Raw genomic sequence first — 22,921 nt, 5'->3', positions numbered from 1 at the left:
CTCTCTCCCCTTGTCCAGTCCCTTCCCACCTACATCCGTGATTCCTCTGACACCTTATGTCACATCAACAATTTCCAGTTCCCTGGCCCCAACTGCTTCCTCTTCACCATGGATGTCCAATCCCTCTACACCTCCATCCCCCACCAGGATGGTCTGAGGGCCCTTAGCTTCTTCCTCGAACAGAGGCCCGAACAATCCCCATCCACCACTACTCTCCTCCGTCTGGCTGAACTTGTTCTCACGCTGAACAATTTCTCCTTCAACTCCTCTCACATCCTCCAAATAAAAGGTGTGGCTATGGGTACCCGCATGGGCCCCAGCTATGCCTGTCTCTTTATGGGGTATGTGGAACATTCCTTGTTGCAGTCCTACTCCGGCCCCCTTCCACAACTCTTTCTCCGGTACATCGATGATTACTTCGGTGCCGCTTCATGCTCTCGTCGGGACTTGGAAAAATTTATTAATTTTGCTTCCAATCTCCACCCCTCCATCATTTTCACGTGGTCCATCTCTGACACTTCCCTTCCCTTCCTTGACCTCTCTGTCTCAATCTCTGGTGATAGACTGTCCACCAATATCCATTACAAACCCACCGACTCCCACAGCTATCTCGACTACAGCTCCTCACACCCCGCTTCCTGTAAGGACTCCATCCCATTCTCTCAGTTCTTTCGCCTCCGTCGCATCTGTTCCGATGATGCTACATTCAAAAACAGTTCCTCTGACATGTCCTCCTTCTTCCTTAACCGAGGTTTTCCACCCACGGTCGTTGACAGGGCCCTCAACCGTGTCCGGCCCATCTCCCGCGCATCCGCCCTCATGCCTTCTCCTCCCTCCCAGAAACATGATAGGGTCCCCCTTGTCCTCACTTATCACCCCACCAGCCTCCGCATTCAAAGGATCATCCTCCGCCATTTCCGCCAACTCCAGCATGATGCCACCACCAAACACATCTTCCCTTCACCCCCCTTATCGGCATTCCGTAGGGATCGCTCCCTCCGGGACACCCTGGTCCACTCCTCCATCACCCCCTACTCCTCAACCCCCTCCTATGGCACAACCCCATGCCCACGCAAAAGATGCAACACCTGCCCCTTCACTTCCTCTCTCCTCACCGTCCAAGGACCCAAACACTCCTTTCAAGTGAAGCAGCATTTCACTTGCATTTCCCCCAACTTAGTCTACTGCATTCGTTGCTCCCAATGTGGTCTCCTCTACATTGGAGAGACCAAACGTAAACTGGGCGACCGCTTTGCAGAACAACTGCGGTCTGTCCGCAAGAATGACCCAAACCTCCCTGTCGCTTGCCATTTTAACACTCCACCCTGCTCTCTTGCCCACATGTCTGTCCTTGCCTTGCTGCATTGTTCCAGTGAAGCCCAACGCAAACTGGAGGAACAACACCTCATCTTCCGACTAGGGACTTTACAGCCTTCCGGACTGAATATTGAATTCAACAACTTTAGGTCGTGAGCTCCCTCCCCCATCCCCACCCCCTTTCTGTTTCCCCCTTCCTTTTTTTTCCAATAAATTATAAAGATTTTCCTTTTCCCACCTATTTCCATTATAAAAAAAAAAACCCACTAGAGCTATACCTTGAGTGCCCTACCATCCATTCTTAATTAGCACATTCGTTTAGATAATATCACCAACTTTAACTTTAACACCTATGTGTTCTATTGTACTATTGTCGTTGACATCTTTTGATGATCTGCTTCTATCACTGCTTGTTTGTCCCTACAATCACACCCCCCCACCTCCACCTCTCTCTCTCTCTATCCCTCCGCTCCCCACACACACACACCTTAAACCAGCTTATATTTCAACTCTTTCTTGGACTCGAACTCAAGTTCTGTCGAAGGGTCATGAGGACTCGAAACGTCAACTCTTTTCTTCTCCGCCGATGCTGCCAGACCTGCTGAGTTTTTCCAGGTAATTCTGTTTTTGTTTTGGATTTCCAGCATCCGCAGTTTTTTTGTTTTTTACAAGAAAATATTTGTCTGTCTAACTATTTGTTGAAATAGTGTATAAAATAACAATCACAGGATTGCTGCAGCACAGAAAGAGGCCATTTGGCCCCTTGTGTCTACGCCAGCTCTCCAAATGAGCTATTTACCTAGTACCATTCTCCCGTCTTCTCCCCATAACCCTGCACATACTTCCCGTTCAGTTAACAATCCAATTCCCTCTTGAATGCCTCAATTGAAACTGCCTCCACCACACTCTCAGGTGACGCAACTCAGGTCTTTATCGCTCACTGTGTGAAAAAATTTCTCCTCATGTTTCTATTGCTTCTTTTGTCAATCATCTAAAATCCGTGCCCTCTCATTATCAATCCTTCCACCAGTTTTCCTCTATCTACACTGTCCAGATCCCTCATGATTTTGAATACCTGTATCAAATCTCCTCTCAACATTTTTTTTCACCAAGGAAAGCAAAACCAACTTCTGCAAACTATCTACATAACTGAAGTAAAATTTTCATTTACTTAGTGCCTTAAATGGAATAAAACATCACAAAGGATTCACAGGAGTGTACTCAGACATAAACTGGTACCAAACCAAAGCAGGGGATGTTAGGAAAGGTGGCCAAAAGCTTGTTCAATGAGGTGGATTTTAAGGAGCATCTTAAAGAAGAGATAGAGAAGTACATATAGGGAGAAAAGTTCAGAGCTTACAGCCAAATCAGTTGAAGACAAGGCTGCCAATAGTGGGATGAAGGCAATGATGAGCGAGCAGGACTTTGTCCACCATGTACTTGTACCAGAATTTGAACAAATTGATGCTTATGATGAGTAATGATGAAGGTCAACAAGGACAGGATTGGAGTAATGAAGCTGGAGATGACAAAATGTTAATGAAGATTTTAGTGGGTGGAAAGAAGGAACAGAACAGTGCAAGTGTGAATAGTGCTGAGGAAGTAAAAGTAAAAGGTCTTGGTGATGAAGAGAATCTGGGATATGAAGCTCAACTCATAGTTGGAAATGACACTGAAGTTACAAGACAGATGATATTCAAGCCTAAAACTATACATATACTGAATATCAGCTTTAGCCCAGGATTATACTTTCACATTCTGTGGCTGAAGGTCATGGGTTTAAGTCCAAATCCTGGGCAGGATTTTTCAGTCGGCGTATGGGGGCGGGCCTGACGCGCCGGAGTCAGCTGTGCGCCCACCAATATTTAAAGATCCTATTAAGGCCATTAAGGAAGTAATTATTGTACTTGTTAGTGCTGCCCGTCCAGCCTTATGGATGGCAGGCAAGCAAAAAGGCCAAGCGGCCTTCATACTTTTTAGGAAACCTCATCCACCAGCAGGATGAGGTTTCCTAAGGCTTTTATTAAATAAATTTAAAAAATTTCCGAGATATAAAAACATGTCCCATCTCAATCTCCCTGAGGCAACCCCGTACCTAAGGGAGATTGAAGCGCTCTAGCGTTATCCCCCAACTCTGTCTCATCCCCCCACCAGCACAGGTAGAGCTGAGCCCTACGGCTCACATATCCTGCTGGGAGGGCCTTAATTGGCCCGCTCACGTAAACTGGTGGCGCGGAGTCGATCACGGGCAGCAAGCAGCTCTGCCACCACCACCGCCCGCTCCCACCATGCCCGCCCACCAATTGAAAAATTCAGGCCCAGGAGCAAGCATATTATCCAGATTTGATTATCTAGGTAAGATTATTTAGATCTCATCATTGCTGTCACATCTCTCCATGGTTTTGCCCCTTCCTATTTCTGTAACCTCCTCCAGAAACATAACCCTCCACTCCTCTAACTTCACAAGATTGAAGGCATTAGAGAGGGTGCAGGAAAGATTCACAGGAATGGTTCTAGGGATGAGGAACTTCAGTTACATAGGTAGATTAGAGACGCTAGAACTGCTTTCCTCGGAGAAGGGAAGGTTGAGAGGATATTTGATAGAGGTATTCAAAATCATGACAGAGTAAATAGGAAGTAACTATTCCCACTGGTGGAAGGATCAAGAACGAGAGGGCACAGATTTAAGGTAATTGGCAAAAGAAGCAATGAAGATATGAGGAGAAACCATTTTATACTGCTGAAAAGAAAGACATGTTGCCAAAACATTTCATGTTGCACTCATCAGGACAAACACAAGAATGTCAAGTTTTAAACAATCTCATAAATTTATACTATAGAAGAAAGGAAATTGATTGGTTGGCAAGTCAACTCTGATTGGCTAAGGCATTGCCATGTGGAACTATAGGCTCCCCAAGCTGCTGGGAAATTCAAAAAGGCACAAGGCTTGAACATATTTTTTTTATTTGGGGAGAATGGGCCCTGCATATGAATGTATGTTACTTCTAGCAAGTCAGCCATATTATGAGCTCCGCTGATCAACTTAAATTGGTTGTGAATGTAGCTTTTAGAGCACTCAGGATTGTTCAGTAAGTGCTGCCCAATCACAGGATCACATCTAACAATCGACATTTTGTTTTGAATTTTGCAAGTGCAGGCTAGTTAATATGGTCTGTTTCAAACAGCTGAAGGAACATGTTGATTGATTCAAACAGCTAATTATTCTGACGTAAAGCCTACGTACCTGGCATTGCACAGATAATTTCAGGAATGCCTGCTGCATCAAGTGCCAGCCAGGTACTTAACTGGGCCACGAGTCTTCCCACCACAGACTTAATTGCAGCAGAAGCGGTAAGGTGTTGGGGATCCACACACTATCCTTCCACCCAATTAAATGCCCCTCACCAACAAACTCACCATGGGGGAGGACATTATTTTCATAAGATTGAAAGAAATAGGAGCAGAAATTGAGCATTTGGCCCATCCAGCCTGCTCTGCCATTCAATAAGATCATGGCTGATCTAATTGTGGCCTTAACTCCACATTCCTATCTGTCCTTCATAACTCTTGACTCCATTTTCACATTCTCTTACTGAGAATACCCTTCATAACCCTTGACTCCATTGTCAATCAAAAATCTTCTAACTCAGCCTTGAATAAATTCAATGAGCCAGCCTACACTGCTCTCTGGGCTACAGAATTCCAAATTCCCCCCTGTATTTTTTTTAAACAATGAAATTAAGGGATTAATAAAATAAATGGGGAGGACTGAGGAGGAGGATGAATTATGATGGATGAATTCAATGTTAAATTAGGCACAGAAAGAGAAATAAAGGGATGTAGAGGAAGGTTGCAGTAAGAGAATGTGAAAAGGAAGCAGATAGGAAAAGAAATCTTTTCAAACAAGCATTTTAAGATCTCCTAAAACAATACAAAGCCTGTAAGAATGACACATTGTACGTATAATTACAGTATTAATTTTCTGGGCAAGGGAAGTTAATTGGCAGTAGTTAACAAGAAGCATATCATTAAAAGGGCACTTACACTGTTAATTTCAAGTCTTAAGTTTCTGTGCCAAGTTTAATGAGCAATTAATGTGCAAGTGCAACAGCTTCATGAAAATCAGAGGGAGGCTAGTCATGAGATGCCATTTTTGCAAAGCTAATATTGGAATGGCATAACTTGGCCAGCAACTTGAAGCAATTTCTAATTCACTTGGTATCTCTTCTTCATTATAAGTTGTTAGCAGATCTGTGCATTAATAATGATGTGTCATTCAAAAAGCACTGTTTTTTCAGGATAATATGACCTTTAAAGTTCTTTGGTATGTGCTGAGGATGTGAAAATTGCTGCATAAATACAAGTTCTTTCTTTCTAGTTACTTAAAACTAAATACTTCATTGTTGATCTTTCAAAAGACGAATTTTATATGCAGTGTAAATGAAATCACTTCACAAATCTGGTATTTTGACACCGGTTTAAGTATAAAGAATGGAAAAAATGCAGAGGGATTATTTATTTACCAAGAGGATTTAGTTCTGAAAAAAATATGCTTACATGCACAGTGCTATTTTTAGAAATATGCTTAAAGTTAGTACAGTCAGACTAGAGTCAAGAAAACTGCTAAAATAGGACACTAGCCATGTATGGCAACATCATAAGCCCCGGCACTATGTTCTATTCAGTACAGCATTGAATTAATTAGCACTAGTTTAGCAGATTGACCACATTCGCATGTGTGCCCTGATCATCTTTCTGTTTAAGAACATCAGAAAATATGAAAGAGAAAAAGCTGTTTGAACATTCTTTCATGCTGGTGTTATATCCATGCCTTGTACTACTCCAATTACAGTTTAAATTAAATGCATCTACATTTGCATTAATCATGTACTTCAGAACTTATTCAATTTTTTCTCCAATGAGAAAAACCTTAATTATGACAGCCTATCTGTATAATGCTGTGATTTGAGTTCCACATTCAACTTTGTGTATTGCAATTTTCCCACATTTGCTCTTATTTGTCAGTTTTTTTTCAAAGAACACTAACTACTGAATAATCCACAGGCTAAACCATGAGAACAGAGCTATTGCTTCAACTGTTCAGAAGATATGAAAATGATGGTGCTATTAATTAAGAAATATTATAATAATGCTTGTTAGATTGCACTGGCCTATTGTCCAAAATAAGTTATTGTATTTATGATGTTCAGATCAGTTGTGTTTGCTGTTTAATACACTAAAGCATTTTTTCCCCCTGTACAACACATAACAATATATATTCAACATATTGGTCCCTATTTCGTTAACAACCAATATCCCACAAATAACAAAAACCATCTCACAACATTGGACACCAGTTATGTGGAATCCTCATTCAATGCAGAATTAAGTACAGGTTCTCATTATCCTGTACTGAATTTACATAGCACCATTGTGAACTACACTGTCCTGCGATTACATGATGGTTACAATGGGGAAATAATCCAGTACTATCCCTTAACTTTTGAAAAAGGCGGAATAGATCTTGGAACAGCAAAGCATAAAAATCATCTCTGACATTTGATTCAGCTTTGCAAGTCCAGGATAATTGTTCTAGTCCACTTGTTATATTCAAGAGTTATTACTATTGAATGATCATGCAGCTTCAAACACTTAAATCTCTATATTGTGGCTAAAATGAATACTAATAATCAGAATTGGCTGTACAAAATGCCTTTTTGTTGATCATTCAGAAAAACTTTTTATTTTTAATATTATTATGAACAAGCTACAGTGCACATTAGGTAACAACTCGACTTTCAAATGCCTTTCTGCACTTACCGACATAATAACAGTTAGTATACTTCTAAGTACTGTAATCCATTGTGAAATACTGAGACATACAAGAGATGTAATAAAGTATTGTATAAAGGCACTTTTTTCTTTTCAACCTTATATTATATAGCTTCTTTATATTGCAGTGTCAGCATTGGTTTGTGTGCTGGAAACAGAGTGAACTGAATGCTGACAGTGGTAGAGAACTTGATGCTGTATTAAAGGGAAGGACCATTAGAGAACTTATAAATATCTATGCATGATATTGGATGGTCCATCTACCATAGCAGCTTCAAATAAGTCGACTTGGACCTCCTGCGCAAATGGTGTACAGTTACCATATGATGCAAATTTGAAATACCTTTGTTACGTGCAGAAGTACAGAAAATTATCGCAAAATCATATGGCCTATGAGTAGACGGGCAGAGCACAGGGATGACAACATATCCATAACTGACACAGCCAGAGATCTGAACCAGTGTTAGCCTACTAGTCAATGTGATTATGACTGTGACTGGACAGCACAGACACATCACGCCAGAATAAATGGTTATATTACACCACATACCAAAGCAGCTATTTGGCCCAGTTATATATGTTATTCAAGTGAAAGTTGTTAATACATTTTGGCACTGTTGTTCCTTTATTGCAGCATACTAAAACTAGACAGTTACAGCAACTCAAAGTATACAAAATTAAATTGGTTTATAACCGAAGCAGCTCAGATGATCCCACCGTGACCAGAACTGCAGAAATCTGCATTTTGAAATGAAATACTTTCAGGTTTAACATGTTACTTCCAATTTAATAGTCATAGCCACAAGCAGCTGGGGTAATGTGTTAAGGCATGCCATCAACATCTGTATAAAATCTACTCTCACCCACAACCATCAACGCATATGTTAAGATAAACATTTCACACTCAGCTAGTTCAGAATCTCAGCCCACCTTCTACGCTGTCTGAACTTGAAGTGCCTATTCCAGTGTCTCCACTATCGGAGGTAGTGCTGAATCTTCTGCTGGTGTTATGCCGGACACTAGTCAGTAATGTGGGAGCCCGCCACACTGCTTCACAACCTGGAACCCATCCTGAGGGTGGGACATCAGGGCCTGCACAGTGACAAATCCAATCATATGTTAAAATGCTGATAGACTTAGTTTTTTAAACAGATGAATACTGCATGAAGAAATATAATAATAGAACAAATAATCTGCATTTTCCTGAAAGTTACTTAGTATTTTAAAAGTTTATATCCAATTCCTCCCAAACTCTCATCACACTTATGCTTCAATTTCAAGTTAATATGAGAAGCATGTGATTTAAAGGCAGACTGTCCTAGTTGTTTTATAGCCATTGACATGTTGAATTATTGTCAGACTTTCAACGTAGGAGGCTTGTTCTGGAAGTAAAAATAATTACCCCCTAACACTACCAGTAATGCACTTTTAATTTAAAAATGAGAATTTTTAAAAATTCATTCATGGGATTTGGGCTTCATTGGCTGGGCCAGCATTTATTTCCCATCCATAGTTGCCCTTGAGAAGGTGGTGGTGAGCTGCCTTCTTGAACTACTGCAGTCCATGTGGTGTAGGTACAGCCACAGTGCTGTTAGAAAGGAAATTCCAGGGTTTTGACCCAGCAACCGTCAAGGAATGGTGATATATTTCCAAGTCAGGATGGTGAGTGACTTAGAGGGAAAATTCCATCTATCTCCGGTCTTGTCCTTCTACATGGTAGCAGTTGTGGGTTTGGAAGGTGCTGTTGAAGGAGCTTTGGAGAATTCCTGCAGTGCATCTTGTACATGGTACACACTGCTGCTACTGTGCATCAGTGGTGGGGGAAGTGAATTTTTGTTAATGTGGTGCCAAACAATCGGGCTGCTTTGTCCTGGATGGTGTCAAGCTTCTTGAGTGTTGTGGGAGCTGCATTCATCCAGGCAAGTAGGGAGTATTCCATCATACTCCTGACTTGTGCCTTGTAGATGGTGGACAGGCTTTGGGGAGTCAGGAGGTGAGTTACTCATCACAGGAGTCCTAGACTCTGACCTGCTCTCTATAAACCAACTGTAGTAATATGATTGTTACAAACAGGATGAGAGGAATGGGACTAGAACAACTGTGCACCCCTCCCATCCAGGTTCAACATAGACTGGGGGCTCTTGCGGGATTTTGAAATGCAGGCAATGGTGAATGGATGTGGAATAATAATAATTGGTAAAGGATAAAAGGATACATACCAGGCTTCTTCTGCATTAGTAAAACAAAATGGCTTTGGAAGTTGCTAAGACTTTTCTGGAGATCGAAGATTTAACCCTAACTGATATAAGTAACCAAGAGTAAGCCAATGGGATTGGCGGATAAGTTGCAGTTAGAATTGACCGTAAGGTGAGGAAAGCAAACATAATAGTGCAGTATTTGAAATTGGATGGACACAAGAGAGACCACATTTTCCAGGGGGGTGAGTCAATTGATTTAGCTTGGATTCAGTTGCAAATGAAGAGGCTTGAACAGGAAAGAGAATTAGAATTAAAAAGGCTTGAGAGAGAGAAAAAGAAAGAGCATCTAAGAAACTGGAGTTGGAATGTCAGGCAAGGGAGAAGGATAAAGAAAGAGAGGCAAAGGAGAGAGAGAAGGAATGAGAAAGGGAATAGCAACTTAAAAGGCATTAAAAAAAAGAGACCTCAGATGCTGGGGAAAGTTCTGATGATGAAAAAAACTATCCCAACTCAAAGCCCAGTGGGGAGATGTTTAAATTCATACAAATGCTTCCAAAGTTTGTGGAAAGAGATGTAGAGGCAATCTTCATTTCTTTTGAGAAGGTGGCTAAGTAAATGAAGTGGCCTAAAGAAAACTGGACGTTGCTCTTGAAAAGTAGGTTGGTGGAGAGAGCTCCTGAGGTTTATGCATGGCTTTCAGAAGAGGTTTCTGTGGACTGTGGTGCAGTAAACAAGGCTTTTCTTAATGCGTATGAGTTGGTCCCAGAGGCGCATAGGCAGGAATTTCAAAACACGGGCCAGGATTTCCCAGTCGGTGAGCGGGGGATGGGGCCCGCTCACCAACACATAAAATGATGCGCGGTAACATTGAGCGGAGCTTTCAACATCACCGCGCCCCATTTCAATTTTCCGATAGGCAGAGGCGCAGCAAAATCAGCTGTGCGCCTGCCAACCTGTCAATGACCAATTGAGGCCATTGACAGAGTCATTAAACTAATTAATGGACCTGCCTGTCCAACCTTAAGGTTGGCGAGCAGGCCAGGAGCCCTGGCGGGCATTGGAAAAAGCATAAAACCTCATCCATGGGTGGGATGAGGTTTCATGTAGGCTATAAAAAATGTAATTAAACTGTATTAAAAGTTATGGACATGTCCCAACTCATGTCAGGGTTTGTTATTCTATTTTTAATAACTTGCGCAGTAGAGACGATCTCCCTGAGGCAACACTTAGCCTCAGGGAGATGAGTGCGCTCTTTCGCTCGCACCAGGCATATCTACAAATGAGGTGTCAACCTGGTGAAGCTATAACACAGGACTACTTGCATGCCAAACAGCATAAGCAGCAAGTGATAGACAGAGCTAAGTGATCCCACAACCAACAGATCAGATCTAAGCTTTGCAGTCCTGCCACATCCAGTCATGAAAAGTGTTGGACAATTAAACAACTCAATGGAGGAGGAGGCTCCACAAATATCCCCATCCTCAAGAATAGAGGAGCCCAGCATATCAGTGCAAAAGATAAGGCTGAAGCATTTGCAACAATCATCAGCCGGAATGCCAAGTGGATGATCCATGTAAGCCTCCTCCGGAGGTCTCCAGCATCACAGATGCCAGTCTTCAGCCAATTTGATTCACTCCACATGATATCAAGAAATGGCTAAAAGCACTGGAGACTGTAAAAGCTGTGGACCCTGACAATGTTCCAGCAATAGTACTGAAGACTTGTGCTCCAGAACTGGCCCCTAGACAAGCTGTTCCAAGTACAGCTACAACACTGGTTTCTACCCAGCAATGTGGAAAATTGCCCAGGTATGTCCTGTACACAAAAACCAGGACAAATCCAACCTGGCCAATTACTGCCCCATTAGTCTAATCTTGATCAGCAGTAAAGTAATGGAAGAGGTCATCAACAGTACAATCAAGCGGCACTTGCTTAGCAATAACCTGCTCATTGATGCCCAATTTGGTTTCTGCCAGGGCCACTCAGCTCCTGACCTCATCACAACCTTGGTTCAAACCTGGACAAAAGAGCTGAACTCTTGAGGTGAGGTGAGAGTGACTGCCCTTGACATCAAGGCAGCATTTGACCAAGTGTGACATCAAGGAGCCCTAGCAAAACTGGAGTCAATCAGTCATCTCAGCTCTAGGACATCACTGCAAGAGTTACTTAGGCTAGTGTCCAAGGTCCAACCATCTTCAGTTGCTTCATCAATGACCTTCCTTCCATCATAAGGTCAAAAGTGTGGTTGTTCGCTGATGATTGCACAACGTTCAGCACCATTCGCAACTCCTCAGATACTGAAGCTGTCCATGCTCAAATGCAGCAAGACCTGGACAATATCCAGGCATGGGCTGACAAATCGTAAGTAACATTCGCACCACACAAGTGTCAGGCAATGGCTATCTCCAACTAGGGAGAATGCAACCCTCGCCCCTTGATATTCAATGGCATTGCCATCACTGAAACCCCTGTTATCAACATCTGGGGGTTACCATTGACCAGAAACTGAAATGGGCTAGCCATATAAATACGGTGGCTACAAGAGCATGTCAGAGGCTAGGAATCCTGCGGCAAGTAACTCACCTCCTGACTTCCCAAAGCCTGTCCACCATGTATAAGGCACAAGTCAGGAGAATGATGGAATACTCTCCACTTGCCTGGATGAGTGCAGCTCATCACTCCCACATCCCACAACACTCAAGAAGCTGAACACCGTCCAGGACAAAGCAGCCCACTTGATTGGCACCACATCCACCAACATTCACTCCCTCCATCACCGATGTGCAGCAGCAGTGTGTGCCATCTACAATATGCACTGCAAGAACTCACCAAGGCTCCTTGGAAAGCACCTTCCTAACCCATGACCACTACCACCTAGAAGGGCAAGGGCAGCAGATAAATCGGAACACCACCACCTGGAGGTTCCCCTCCAAGTAACTCACCATCCTGACTTGGAAATATATCGCTGTTCCTTCACTGTTGCTGGGTCAAAATCCTGGAACTCCTTCACTAACAGCACTGTGGGTGTTCCTACACTACGTGGACTGCAGCATTTCAAGAAGGCAGCTCACCACCAGCTTCTCAAGGGCAACTAGGGATGGGCAATACATGCTGGCCCAGCCAGCGAAGCCCACGCCCCATGAATGAATAACAGAAAGGTGGGGCATGTTCATACAGTTTGCTGGAAGTTGCATGGGACTTATTGTGGTACGTAAGGGTGATTCAGGATAAAGAGCCCTGACTGAAAATACAACAGATCAAGTTGTAACGCAAACTACAGTTATGAAACTGAATGTGAACACTGCTGTAAGTTCAGGAGATGTGAATAAGATACATGAAGGTTATAAAGAATTCTTATTGAGAGGAAAAGTAACCCCTTATTCCTAAAATAAGAGCTAAACCTATAATTATATTTAGTATCATGGGGGCCACTCAAACACTTTTGCTGGGGAAAGGCATAACTTTTCCACCAGAGAGTGCATTAAAACCCAAAATTTTAACAAATGATATTGGTGGGGAGTATATTCCAGTACCTTCGTACCGGGTATATACTCATCTGGAGTGTGACCTAATGTCTCAGACAGTGAGGTAAGGGTTGTCCAGAAGTTACCTGTAGACAGAATTGACTTACTTCTGTGAGACGGTTTAGCTGGAATGAAGGTAGTAGCTTCTCCTATAACTACAAAAAGCCCAAATGAGGTTAAAGAGATGGAGCAGTTACTGGAAAATGTTCCAGGAATTTTTGATTCATGTGTGATGACCCGAGCAATTACTAAGCAAAGTCCATCATCGGAAGTCAAAGTGATACCACAGATGATGGGCCGAAGGGCCTATTTCTGTGATGTATAACACTGTGGGCAGTATTTTGCCCTTGGCATGCGGGCTCAGCGGAGGCAGGTGGGGACGGTCAAGAAGCTGAACGCTTCCCGCGATTAGCACCGCTCCACGGCCAATTCAGGCCCACCCAGCGTGAAATGTGAGCTGCAGCGATCAGCACTACCTGTGTGGGCAGGAGGAGGAGGGCAAGTGGGCAGAGTGCAAATTTCATTCCTGCGCACGAGTGAGCGCTTCATAATCTCCCTCAGGCACAGAGCTGCCTCAGGGAGATGAAGTGCTGTTTAAAATAAATAAAGAAAATAAGAATGTCATAAAACATGTCCCCTCGTGTGACTCTGTCACATGAGCAGGGACATGTTTTTAATTCTAGTGTAAAATTTTTATTTGATTTTATTTGCCTTAGGAAACCTTATGCCTCCCTTGGAATAGGTTTCCTAAAAAGTGAAAAGGCCACTTGGCCTTTTCACCTGCCCACCAACTGTAAGGTTGGATGGGCATCATAAATTTGAATTGAATTACCTTTTTTAATTCCTTAACAGGCCTTTCAATTGTTGGCGGGTGCACTGCCGATTCTGGCATGTGCCCGCTGAATGAAATATCGCAGAACTGCGCGATAACGTCAGGACACTCACCCGACGTCATTGCGCATCATTTTACACTCAGCCGGGTTGGGTGCGCGCCCACCCGCCGAGCTTAACATTCTGCCAATGACTATGACTTTAGGTACATATTTGGTTAGCTGAAACTTTCTTTAAAGACTTGGATAACCTGAAAGAGATTTTTAATAAATCTTCGATAGTTGAGGCTCAACAAGCCAACCCAGAGTTAAGTAAGATAGCACAATCAGCCCAACTGAAGCTGAAGCCAAGGAAGTTCAAGAATGTTATGGTATTAAAAATGGGATACTAATGAGAAAGTGGAGACCTCATCACAAACCTGCAGATGAAGAGTGAACAATTGTTCATCAGGTAGTGGTACCACCCAAATCGCGTAAAGAGTTGTCATGGATACAGGACACATTGGGATATGGAAAGCTCAGGCGTGGATAAATCAACATTTTTACTGGCCAGTCCTTCACAAGGATGTGGTACAGTTTTGTAAAATGTGCCATATGTGACAGATGGTGGGAAATCCAGAACCTTCAATTAAACCAGCACCCTTAATTCCCATACCTGGTTTCAAGGAACCATTTAGCAGGGTGTTTGTAGACTGTGGGACTGTTACCAAAAATGAAAGCAGGTCAACAGTATATCCTTACTATTACAACAACTCAATTTCCAGAATGAATCTATCAGTTTAAGTCCTTTTGAATTAACTTATGTGCATGAGATAAGAGGTCCTCTGAAATTAATTTTAAAAAAAATTAGGACAGAAGGACAAATCCTCTATGTTAGGTTATGTGTCCATTTTCCAGGAACAGCTCATGGGAGCTTGCAATGTGGCTCAGGAGCATCTTAAAGTTTCTCAAACAGAGATGAAGGAATAAGCAGATAAGCAATCTGTGACCCAAACATTACAACCCAGGGATGAAGTGTTAGTATTATTGCCTTTACAGGGAGAACCGTTGAAAGCACGATTCAGTGGTCCATACAAGGTAATTATGAGGGTTGATAAAGTAAATTATTTGATAGACACCCCAGATCACAGGAAAAAGAGTCAGCTGTGTCATATCAATATGTTAAAACAATACCATTGTAGGGAGGAGGCTAAGAAGGAGCAAGTATGTCAGGTTGTAAATACAGTGGAGGACGAACGAGACAGTGAAAGTGAGTCAGAAGGAGACTTAGACAGTTCACAAATTGAACCTCCTACTATCTGGTTAGCTAACACTGAAATATTAGGACAACCAGTGGGGGGTTACTTACAGAATTTAAAGGAACCTGTAGGGATAAACCAAGATGTGCAATTTTAGTCATGCATAATATGGATGTAGGGGAATCTTCTATAAAACAACATCCTTATCTTTTAAGTCCAGAGGAAAAAAGCTCAAGTGAAAGCAGAAATTCAACATATGTTGGAAAATCACCGAATTGAACCAGATCAAAGCAGTTGGACTTCTTCAGTAGTGTTAGTGCCTGAATCTAAGTGGTTAACCAGGCTCTGCATAGATTACAGAAAGATTAATGCAATAACAAAAACAGATTCTGATCCAATCCTTCATTTAGAGGATTGGATTGACAAGGTTGGCCGTGCCATGTTCTTTACTAAGATAGATTTATTGAAAGGAAACTGGCAAGTACCTTTAATAACATGAGCTAAGGAGATATTGGCTTTTGTCACCCCAAATGGGCTATGCCAATGCCAAATCATTCCATTCGGGCTAAAAAAAAACCCAGCCACTTTCCAAAGACTAGTGAATCAAGTTGTAACTAGTGTTCCTAACTGTGTAGTTTATTTGGATAGTGTACTGACTTGCAACAACACTTGCAAAGATTATCTAAAACAATCGGAAGCCCTACTTAAACAATTACAGTCAGCAGATCTAGTAATAAACCTTGCCATGAGTAAGTTTGTGAAAGCGCAAGTAACTTATCTAAGGAAAATCGTAGGGCAGGGGCAAGTGTTGCCAAGAACAGTGAAAGTATAGGCTTTGATGGCATTTCCTGGCCCTAAGACTAAATGGAGAATTATGAGATTTTTGGGGATGTGCGGTTTCTATCGTAAATTTGTGCCAAACTTCAGCACAATAGCAACTCCACTAACAGGTTTTTTGCAAAAGAAGGCAAAGGTGGTATGGTCAAGAGAGTTCCAGACAGATTTTGAAAAGCAGAAGGCAATCCTAACTAAATGAAGCAGTATTAGCCACCCCTAATTTCACTAAACCCTTCAAGGTGGTGATCGATACTAATGACTTGGGAGTTTTACTGCAAGAAGATGAATGGGGCATAGAGAAGCCAGTGGGTTACTTCTCAAAAAAATTAAACTGACATCAGAAGAGATACTCCATGGTAGAAAAGGGAACCCTGGGATTGTTTCTGGTTCTTAAACATTTTGAGGTATGTATCTCTCATGGCCGTGGAGAAACACAAATAAATACTGACCTTTGTAGAAAATTTATGACTCAAAATGACAGACTGTTCTGATGGAGCTTGCTAATACAGCCTTATAACTTAAAGATTGTTCATATTGCTGGAAAGAATAATATAATTGCACATGCATTATTAAGAATGTAATTTTCATATAATTATCTGGAAATCAAGAAAAACAGAAAAATGTACAAATGCTTTATAAGGAATGAATGGCTGAGTGAATGTATGTTTGAATATTGTTTTATATATTGTATATATATCTTCTCCTGTAGACTTTGTAATGAAACACATTTGGAAATGATATTTCATTCCTTAAGGACAGAGGCCTGTTGGGTAACATATATTCAGGAACTGTATTTTCTTTTAAAATTTGGAAGGACATTGCATTCTTTGGACACCAGGCTTTTTTTAAAGAAAGGTCATAAATTCCCCCGTGGAGTGTGAGCAAGCATGCCTTTTCTGATAAATCACTTGACCAGCATGGTACTTGAGTGTGGAGAGCTGTTTGCTTATTTGAACTGCAATCATTTTAATTGATGGGAGGAAAAAACTGTTTAAAGGCAAAGGGGCCCTAGTAACTTATTGGACATCACCAGATGGAGATGGGCTTTAAGGTTTGAACTTTTTTTTTGAACTCATTTGGGACTGGAGAAAGTGAAAAGCTGCCCAGCTCGCATTCTCTTTGCCTTGCCCGAAATAGAGTGGTTATCAGTATCCAGCTAGGAATCCTCATCTCAGTGGAACTTGTCTGCCTTTGGAAACCTGAGAGGCTGAAAAAAGGAAGGATTGATTCGGCTCTAGTCTCCTCCATACTGAAGCTCATTTGGTGAGAACCTCCAGGCATCAACTGCGACTAGTGATCTGCCTTCATGCAAGGGAGCTCCAGACCAACAGCATTGAAACCCTGCAAACATCATTCTTTTCTAATATAAGCCTTTTCTTCAACCGCCCATCTCTGCAGAGACCCTACCTGTTTGTCCATTGTTTGTGTGTGTGTATGTATATATGTGCTGAGATATTTTAATAGGGATAATTACATTTCCAGATTACAAATTGTGTGTGTTAAACAATCCTGGCAACTTGTTTAAAAAAAATTAATTTCATAATAAATCAATCATTCTGAGTTTATTGAAAGGGGCCTGGTTAAAGTCTCTTTTAGCAGGGTGTAACAGTAGTGATTTGCCATTTTGCTGAGTGAATTAAACATTTACACAAATAGTGTGACCTGCAGAGTAGTGGGACTAGATCAATTGTGCACTCCTCCCATCCCAGTCATAACATTGTAAACATGTTCATAAAAACAGTTTTACACTATTATTAAATTTTCCCTCTTTTCCGTTTATTAGTTTATTTTATGATCTCCTCTTCTGTGATATATGTCCTTAGTCTACACAGGGTGAAGGTAAAGCAGGTGAACTGCTGCTGTGGCTCTCTCAATATAACCAGCCAGTAGGAGCTGGATGGGATGCAGTCCGGATGACTCACCCAACCGTACTGCTTTGCCCTTTCTTATTATAGCACAGCAGAAATGGAAAATTCACTGTATGGGGAAATCCTAGATGTGAGTCTATGTCCTGCCTTAATGTGGGATGGTGACTGATACTCAACATATTATATCTCTTTATCTCTTTTTAATATCCTTTCAGCATTTCTGTTTGAGCTACAAGTGGTAGGATCAGAAAAAAAGTTGCTTGGAGAATTTGCTGAGTAGAATTAAGAATTAAGAATAGTAGAAATATTCATTAGCCCAGGGTATTCCACTGATTATGTTACTTCAAACATTCACATTGATTCAATTCTCTTACACTGTTGTATGCACTGTAACTCCACTTGGCTAGTTTCTCAAATATTGCATTTCCATTAACCAATTACAAGAAATCAAAGTAGACAGAATAAAGCAAAGGAAATTAAAATGGATTCCGCTTAACTTTTAAGAGGGAAAATGTTCAGAAAAACCTTGTACTCTTTTCAATGCAAGCAATTTGTACCATCAGCACAAATGATTGAAGGTGGAAAGGCAGTTTGAGGAAGTGGCTAATAAAGCATGCAGGATCCTGGACTTTATAAGTAGAGGCATAGGGCCTGATATTTCTGTCCCAAAGTGGGAGCGGCCCACATTGGGCAAGCTTTAAAAATGGGGGTGGAACCCAATTCCGGGATTACCGTCCCACTCTAGTCACCAACAATTTTGATCAGCACGAGCTAAGGGAATGGGTCACAAGTCCAAATCCAGTTGTCCTGCCATTGCTGGTTCCATTACAGAAATGGACATTTCAGATCCCCTGTAATTTTCATGGAATCAGCCTGGCATTTGAAGGTGATGTGGTTCACACCAGCTTAGAGATGTCATGAGCCATTTGACAGGCAGAATCCTCATTTGGAACTGGGAACCATTTGACAGATAGGTTTGAAAGGCATTGCCAACTTCACATGTCATGCTGAAATGCTGTATTATATGTTATATATATTTTTAACATGGTGATTGATGATAAGGCTTTGTTTTGAAAAGTTAAGTGGCCATTAAGTTGAACAGCATTGTGAAAGTGGAAGAGTCTTTAGATGCATTACAGTATATTACCCACTGGATAAGGTGCTATTCTGCATTGCACAATAGTGAAATTCAGATTTGACTCTGTCAATTGCCTTCTTTGCATCCATTTTCTTTTTGAATTTCAACTCATTCATCTGTTTGGCTACTTCAAAGTTTTGACAAATGACTGAACTTTCGCTGTCTTCGGATTTTAGCTCAGCATCTGTTTGGCTGTTTGAAAGCTTTGGCAGATGACCAAGCTTCAGCCTGACTTCAAAAGCTTTAATGTATTCAGGTATAGAGGTTTTATTGGCACAATTGTTCAATGGAATCTCATTATGAATGTTTGTTTGAGTTCCAAACCAATTAATGAATTCAGCACAGCAGAGGTTGTTTGCATAGTCATTCAATAGAATCCTACCATGAATTCTTGGTTGAGTTCCAAACCCAAGTAGATTTAGCTCAGCAGGGATTGTTGACATGGCTGCTAAGATGACTGTGAGCTTGGTTATATTGACCAATTTCTGAGCAGTTAAGAAGATTATGTTTTTTTCAAGTGGGTTTTTAAGTACAGTTTCTTTATTTTGACAGATTTATGAGCTTCTCAAAGACTTTCCAATGTTATTATAGTGAACATGAGCTCTGTATATAGTGAATACCAGGTGAAGGGGCAGCAGAAATATGGGGGCATGAGGGTGAGGGGAAAGGGATATTGGAGGTAAGGGGCATGTGTGGAGGTGAGGGAATGGTGGGTAGGAGTGAGGGGGTATGAGGTGAGGGGAGTTGAAGGAGGGAGGGGTGGGGATTAGAGGTCCTCACACTCATCTCCAGAACTGAGCTGATGCCCCAGAAAATGGAGACATTAATTTATCTGGCCACTTTGGCATCTTCCTGTTTCTGTCTTGAGCCTGTCTCAGGAGGCAGTGGCCCAGACTCCAGCCCTTCCCCACCAGCTCACTATGAAGTTATCACAGGTAGGCATTGCTGGTCAGGAAGTGGGGTCACAATGCCAGGAAATACCCCCACTCCCGATTTGTCCCTCCGAGATAAAAATCTGGCCCACAGGGTACAATCTCAAGGAAGTTAAGGTAAACTTTTATTAAACAATGGTTGATCCCCAAAGGAGTATTGTGTCCAATTCTAGGCTATAAACTTTAGGAAGGATGTGAAGGCATTAAAGAGGGTTCATAAAACAAGAATGATTCCAGGGGTGAGGGACTTCAGTTACATGGACAGATTAGAGAAGCTGGAGCATTTCTCCTTTGAGAAGTGAAGATTAAGAGGAGATTTAATAAAGGTATTCAAAACCATGAGGGGTTTGGACAGAATAGTTAGGGAGAAACTGTTCCCATTGGCGGAAGGGTCGAGAACTAGAGGTCACTTATTTAAGGTGAATAGGAAAAGAAGGAAAGGTGACATGGGGAAAACCATTTTTATGCAGTGAGTAGTTGTGATCTGCAAAACACTGCCTGAGACAGTGGTGGAGGCAAATTTATATTAACATACGAGTATACGAACTAGGAGCAGGAGTTGGCCTCTTGGCCCCTCGAGACTGCTCCGCCATTCAATAAGGTCATGGCTGATCTGAATGTAACTTCCAACCCCACATTCCTGCCTACCCCCTTTCACCCCCTTGTTAATCAAGGCTATCTAGCTCTGCCTTAAAATTATTCAAAGACTCTGCTTCCACCACCTTTTGAGGAAGAGAGTTCCAAAGAATCACAACCCTCTGAAAGAAAAATTTCTCCTCATCTCTGTCTTAAATGAACAACTCCTTATTTTTAAACAGTGACCTCTAGTTTTAGATCCTCTCCACATCCATCCTGTCAAGACCCCTTGGGATCTTAAAGGTTTCAATTAAATTGCCTCTTACTCTTCTAAATTCCAGTGGATATAAGTGGAAACAAGCCTAACCTGTCCAACCTTTCCTCATAAGACAACCCACTCTTGCTAATTCTTGGCATTAATCTAGTCAACCTTCCCTGAACTGTTTCTAATGCATTTATATCATTCTTTAAATAAGGAGACCAGTACTGTATGCAATACTCCAGATGTGGTCTCACCAGTGCCCTGTACAACCAAAGCATAATCTCCCTACTTTTGTAATTAATTCCCCTCACAATAATTGATAATATTCTATTAGCTTTCCTAATTATGTGCTTTACCTGCATACTAACGTTTTGTGATTCATGCACTAGGACACCCAGATCCCTCTGAATCTCAGAGCTCTGCAACCTCTCACCATTTAGATAATAAGCTTCTTTTTACTCTTCCTGCCAAAATGAACAATTTCACATTTGCCCACATTTACTCCATTTGCCAGATCTTTGCCCACTCGTTTTACTTGTGTCACTTTGTAGCTTCCTTACTTCGTCTTCACAATTTACTTTCCTGCTTGTTTTTGTGTCATCAACAAATTTATCCACCTCTTCTTTGGCCCTTCATCCAAGTCATTTATACAAATTGTAAATAGTTGAGGCCCCAGCACTGATCCCTGTGGCACACTAGTTGTTACATCCTGCCAACCAGAAGAAGACCCATTTATGCCAACTCTCTGCTTCCAGTTAGCCAGCCAATCTTCTATCCATGCCAATATTTTACCCCCTACACCATGGGCATTTATTTTCTGCAATAACCTTTGATGTGGCACTTTGTCAAATGCCTTCTGGAAATCTAAGTACAGTACATCCACTGGTTCCCCTTTATCCACAGCACATAACTCTTCAAAGAACTCCAATAAATTGGTTAGACATGATTTCCCTTTCAGAAAACCATGCTGATATTGCCTGATTGCCTTGATTTTTTTTAAGTGCCCTGCTAGAATATCTTTAACAATAGCTTCTAACATTTGCCCTATGACAGATGCTTGACTAACTGGCCTATAGTTTCCTGCTTTCTGTCTCCCTGCCTTTTTGAATAAAGGAGTTATATTTGCTATTTTCAAACCTAATGGAACCTTCTGCAAATCTAGGGAATTTTGGAAAATTAAAACCAGTGCATCAACTATCTCACTAGCCACTTCTTTCAAGACCTTAGGGTGAAATCCTTCTGGACCTGAGGATTTGTCATCCCACAGCCCCAACAATTTGCTTAATACCTCTTCCCTGGTGTTTGTAATTTTCCCGAGTTCCTCCTTCCCTTCCATTTCCTGATTTACAGCTATTTCTGGGATGGTACTTGTGTCCTCTATAGTGAAGTCCGAAGCAATAAGCCTGATTAATTCGTCCGCCATCTTCCTACTTTCCATTATCAATTTCCCAGACTCATTCTCCATAGGGCCAATGCTCACTTTGTTAACTCTTTTCTTATTTAAATATCTATAGAAACTCTTACTATCCATCTTTATATTACTAGCTAGCTTTTTCTCATACTCTAATTTTTCCCTCATCCCTCATTTTTTGTCATCCATTGCTGTTCTTTATATTCTTTCCAATCTTCTGACCAGCCACCCGCCTTTGCGTGATTATATGCTTTTACTTTAAGTTTTATACTGTCTTTAACTTTTTTAGTTAGACCCGTTTAATGGGCCCTCCCCTTGGATTTTTTCTTTCTCACTGGAATGTATGTATTCTGTGTCTGCCACTGAACTTCTATTGACGTATTCCTTAACCTCATTTGCCAGTTCACTTTTAGATTTCAAAATGGTATGAAATAATTACCTGTATAGAAAAAATTGCAGGCTAATGGGGAAAAAGTACGGGAGTGGGACTAGCTGAGTTGCTGTCACAGAGAACCAACATGGACAAGATGGGCCAAATGGTCTCCTTCTGTGCCATTACCATCCCATGATTCTACTATTCTATGTGTGAGTGCTTAAATTGAATTGGCTTCCTTAGGATTTTTCCACTGGGATCTGATGTAAATGTTAGAAATGACAATCAATTTATCTGCGTAAGCAGGATACAGATGGCATCATTTTGTGGTAAGGTGTTGGAGCAGGTCATTTGCCAATTGTAGAACCTGCCCAATAGTATTCTGCCCTACTAGACTACTGAGCAGGTGGTGAAGATGAACATTTACCCAACTTGTGGAATGAGAATACATTTCCACTTTAGGAGAATGAGCAAACAAATCATGCGACTAGCAGTAAACCAATTACTGTTTACTAAACAGCTATTTTCGTCTTTCTGCAACTCGTGAAAGGAAAATCCAATGCTGTTACTCTTATGTAAATAACT

The 22,921-nt window shown here is 41.5% G+C and overlaps 1 protein-coding gene across 2 annotated transcripts in view; it reads right to left on the bottom strand.

The window, feature by feature from the left end:
* The window catches only part of cep85l (centrosomal protein 85, like), a 383,155-nt gene that overhangs the window by 316,324 nt on the left and 43,910 nt on the right, over positions 1-22,921 (bottom strand). For both annotated transcript variants that reach the window (XM_041187501.1, XM_041187500.1), the window contains exon 2: positions 8,080-8,241. In XM_041187501.1, coding sequence (XP_041043435.1) covers positions 8,080-8,241 — 162 coding nt within the window. The remainder of the gene's footprint in view (positions 1-8,079; positions 8,242-22,921) is intronic.

Source organism: Carcharodon carcharias, chromosome 5 (assembly GCF_017639515.1).
Source record: "Carcharodon carcharias isolate sCarCar2 chromosome 5, sCarCar2.pri, whole genome shotgun sequence".
In the NCBI taxonomy this organism is placed as follows: domain Eukaryota; kingdom Metazoa; phylum Chordata; class Chondrichthyes; order Lamniformes; family Lamnidae; genus Carcharodon; species Carcharodon carcharias.
Note: the sequence above shows the minus strand (reverse complement) of the source record. Positions and strands in the feature narration are given on the sequence as shown.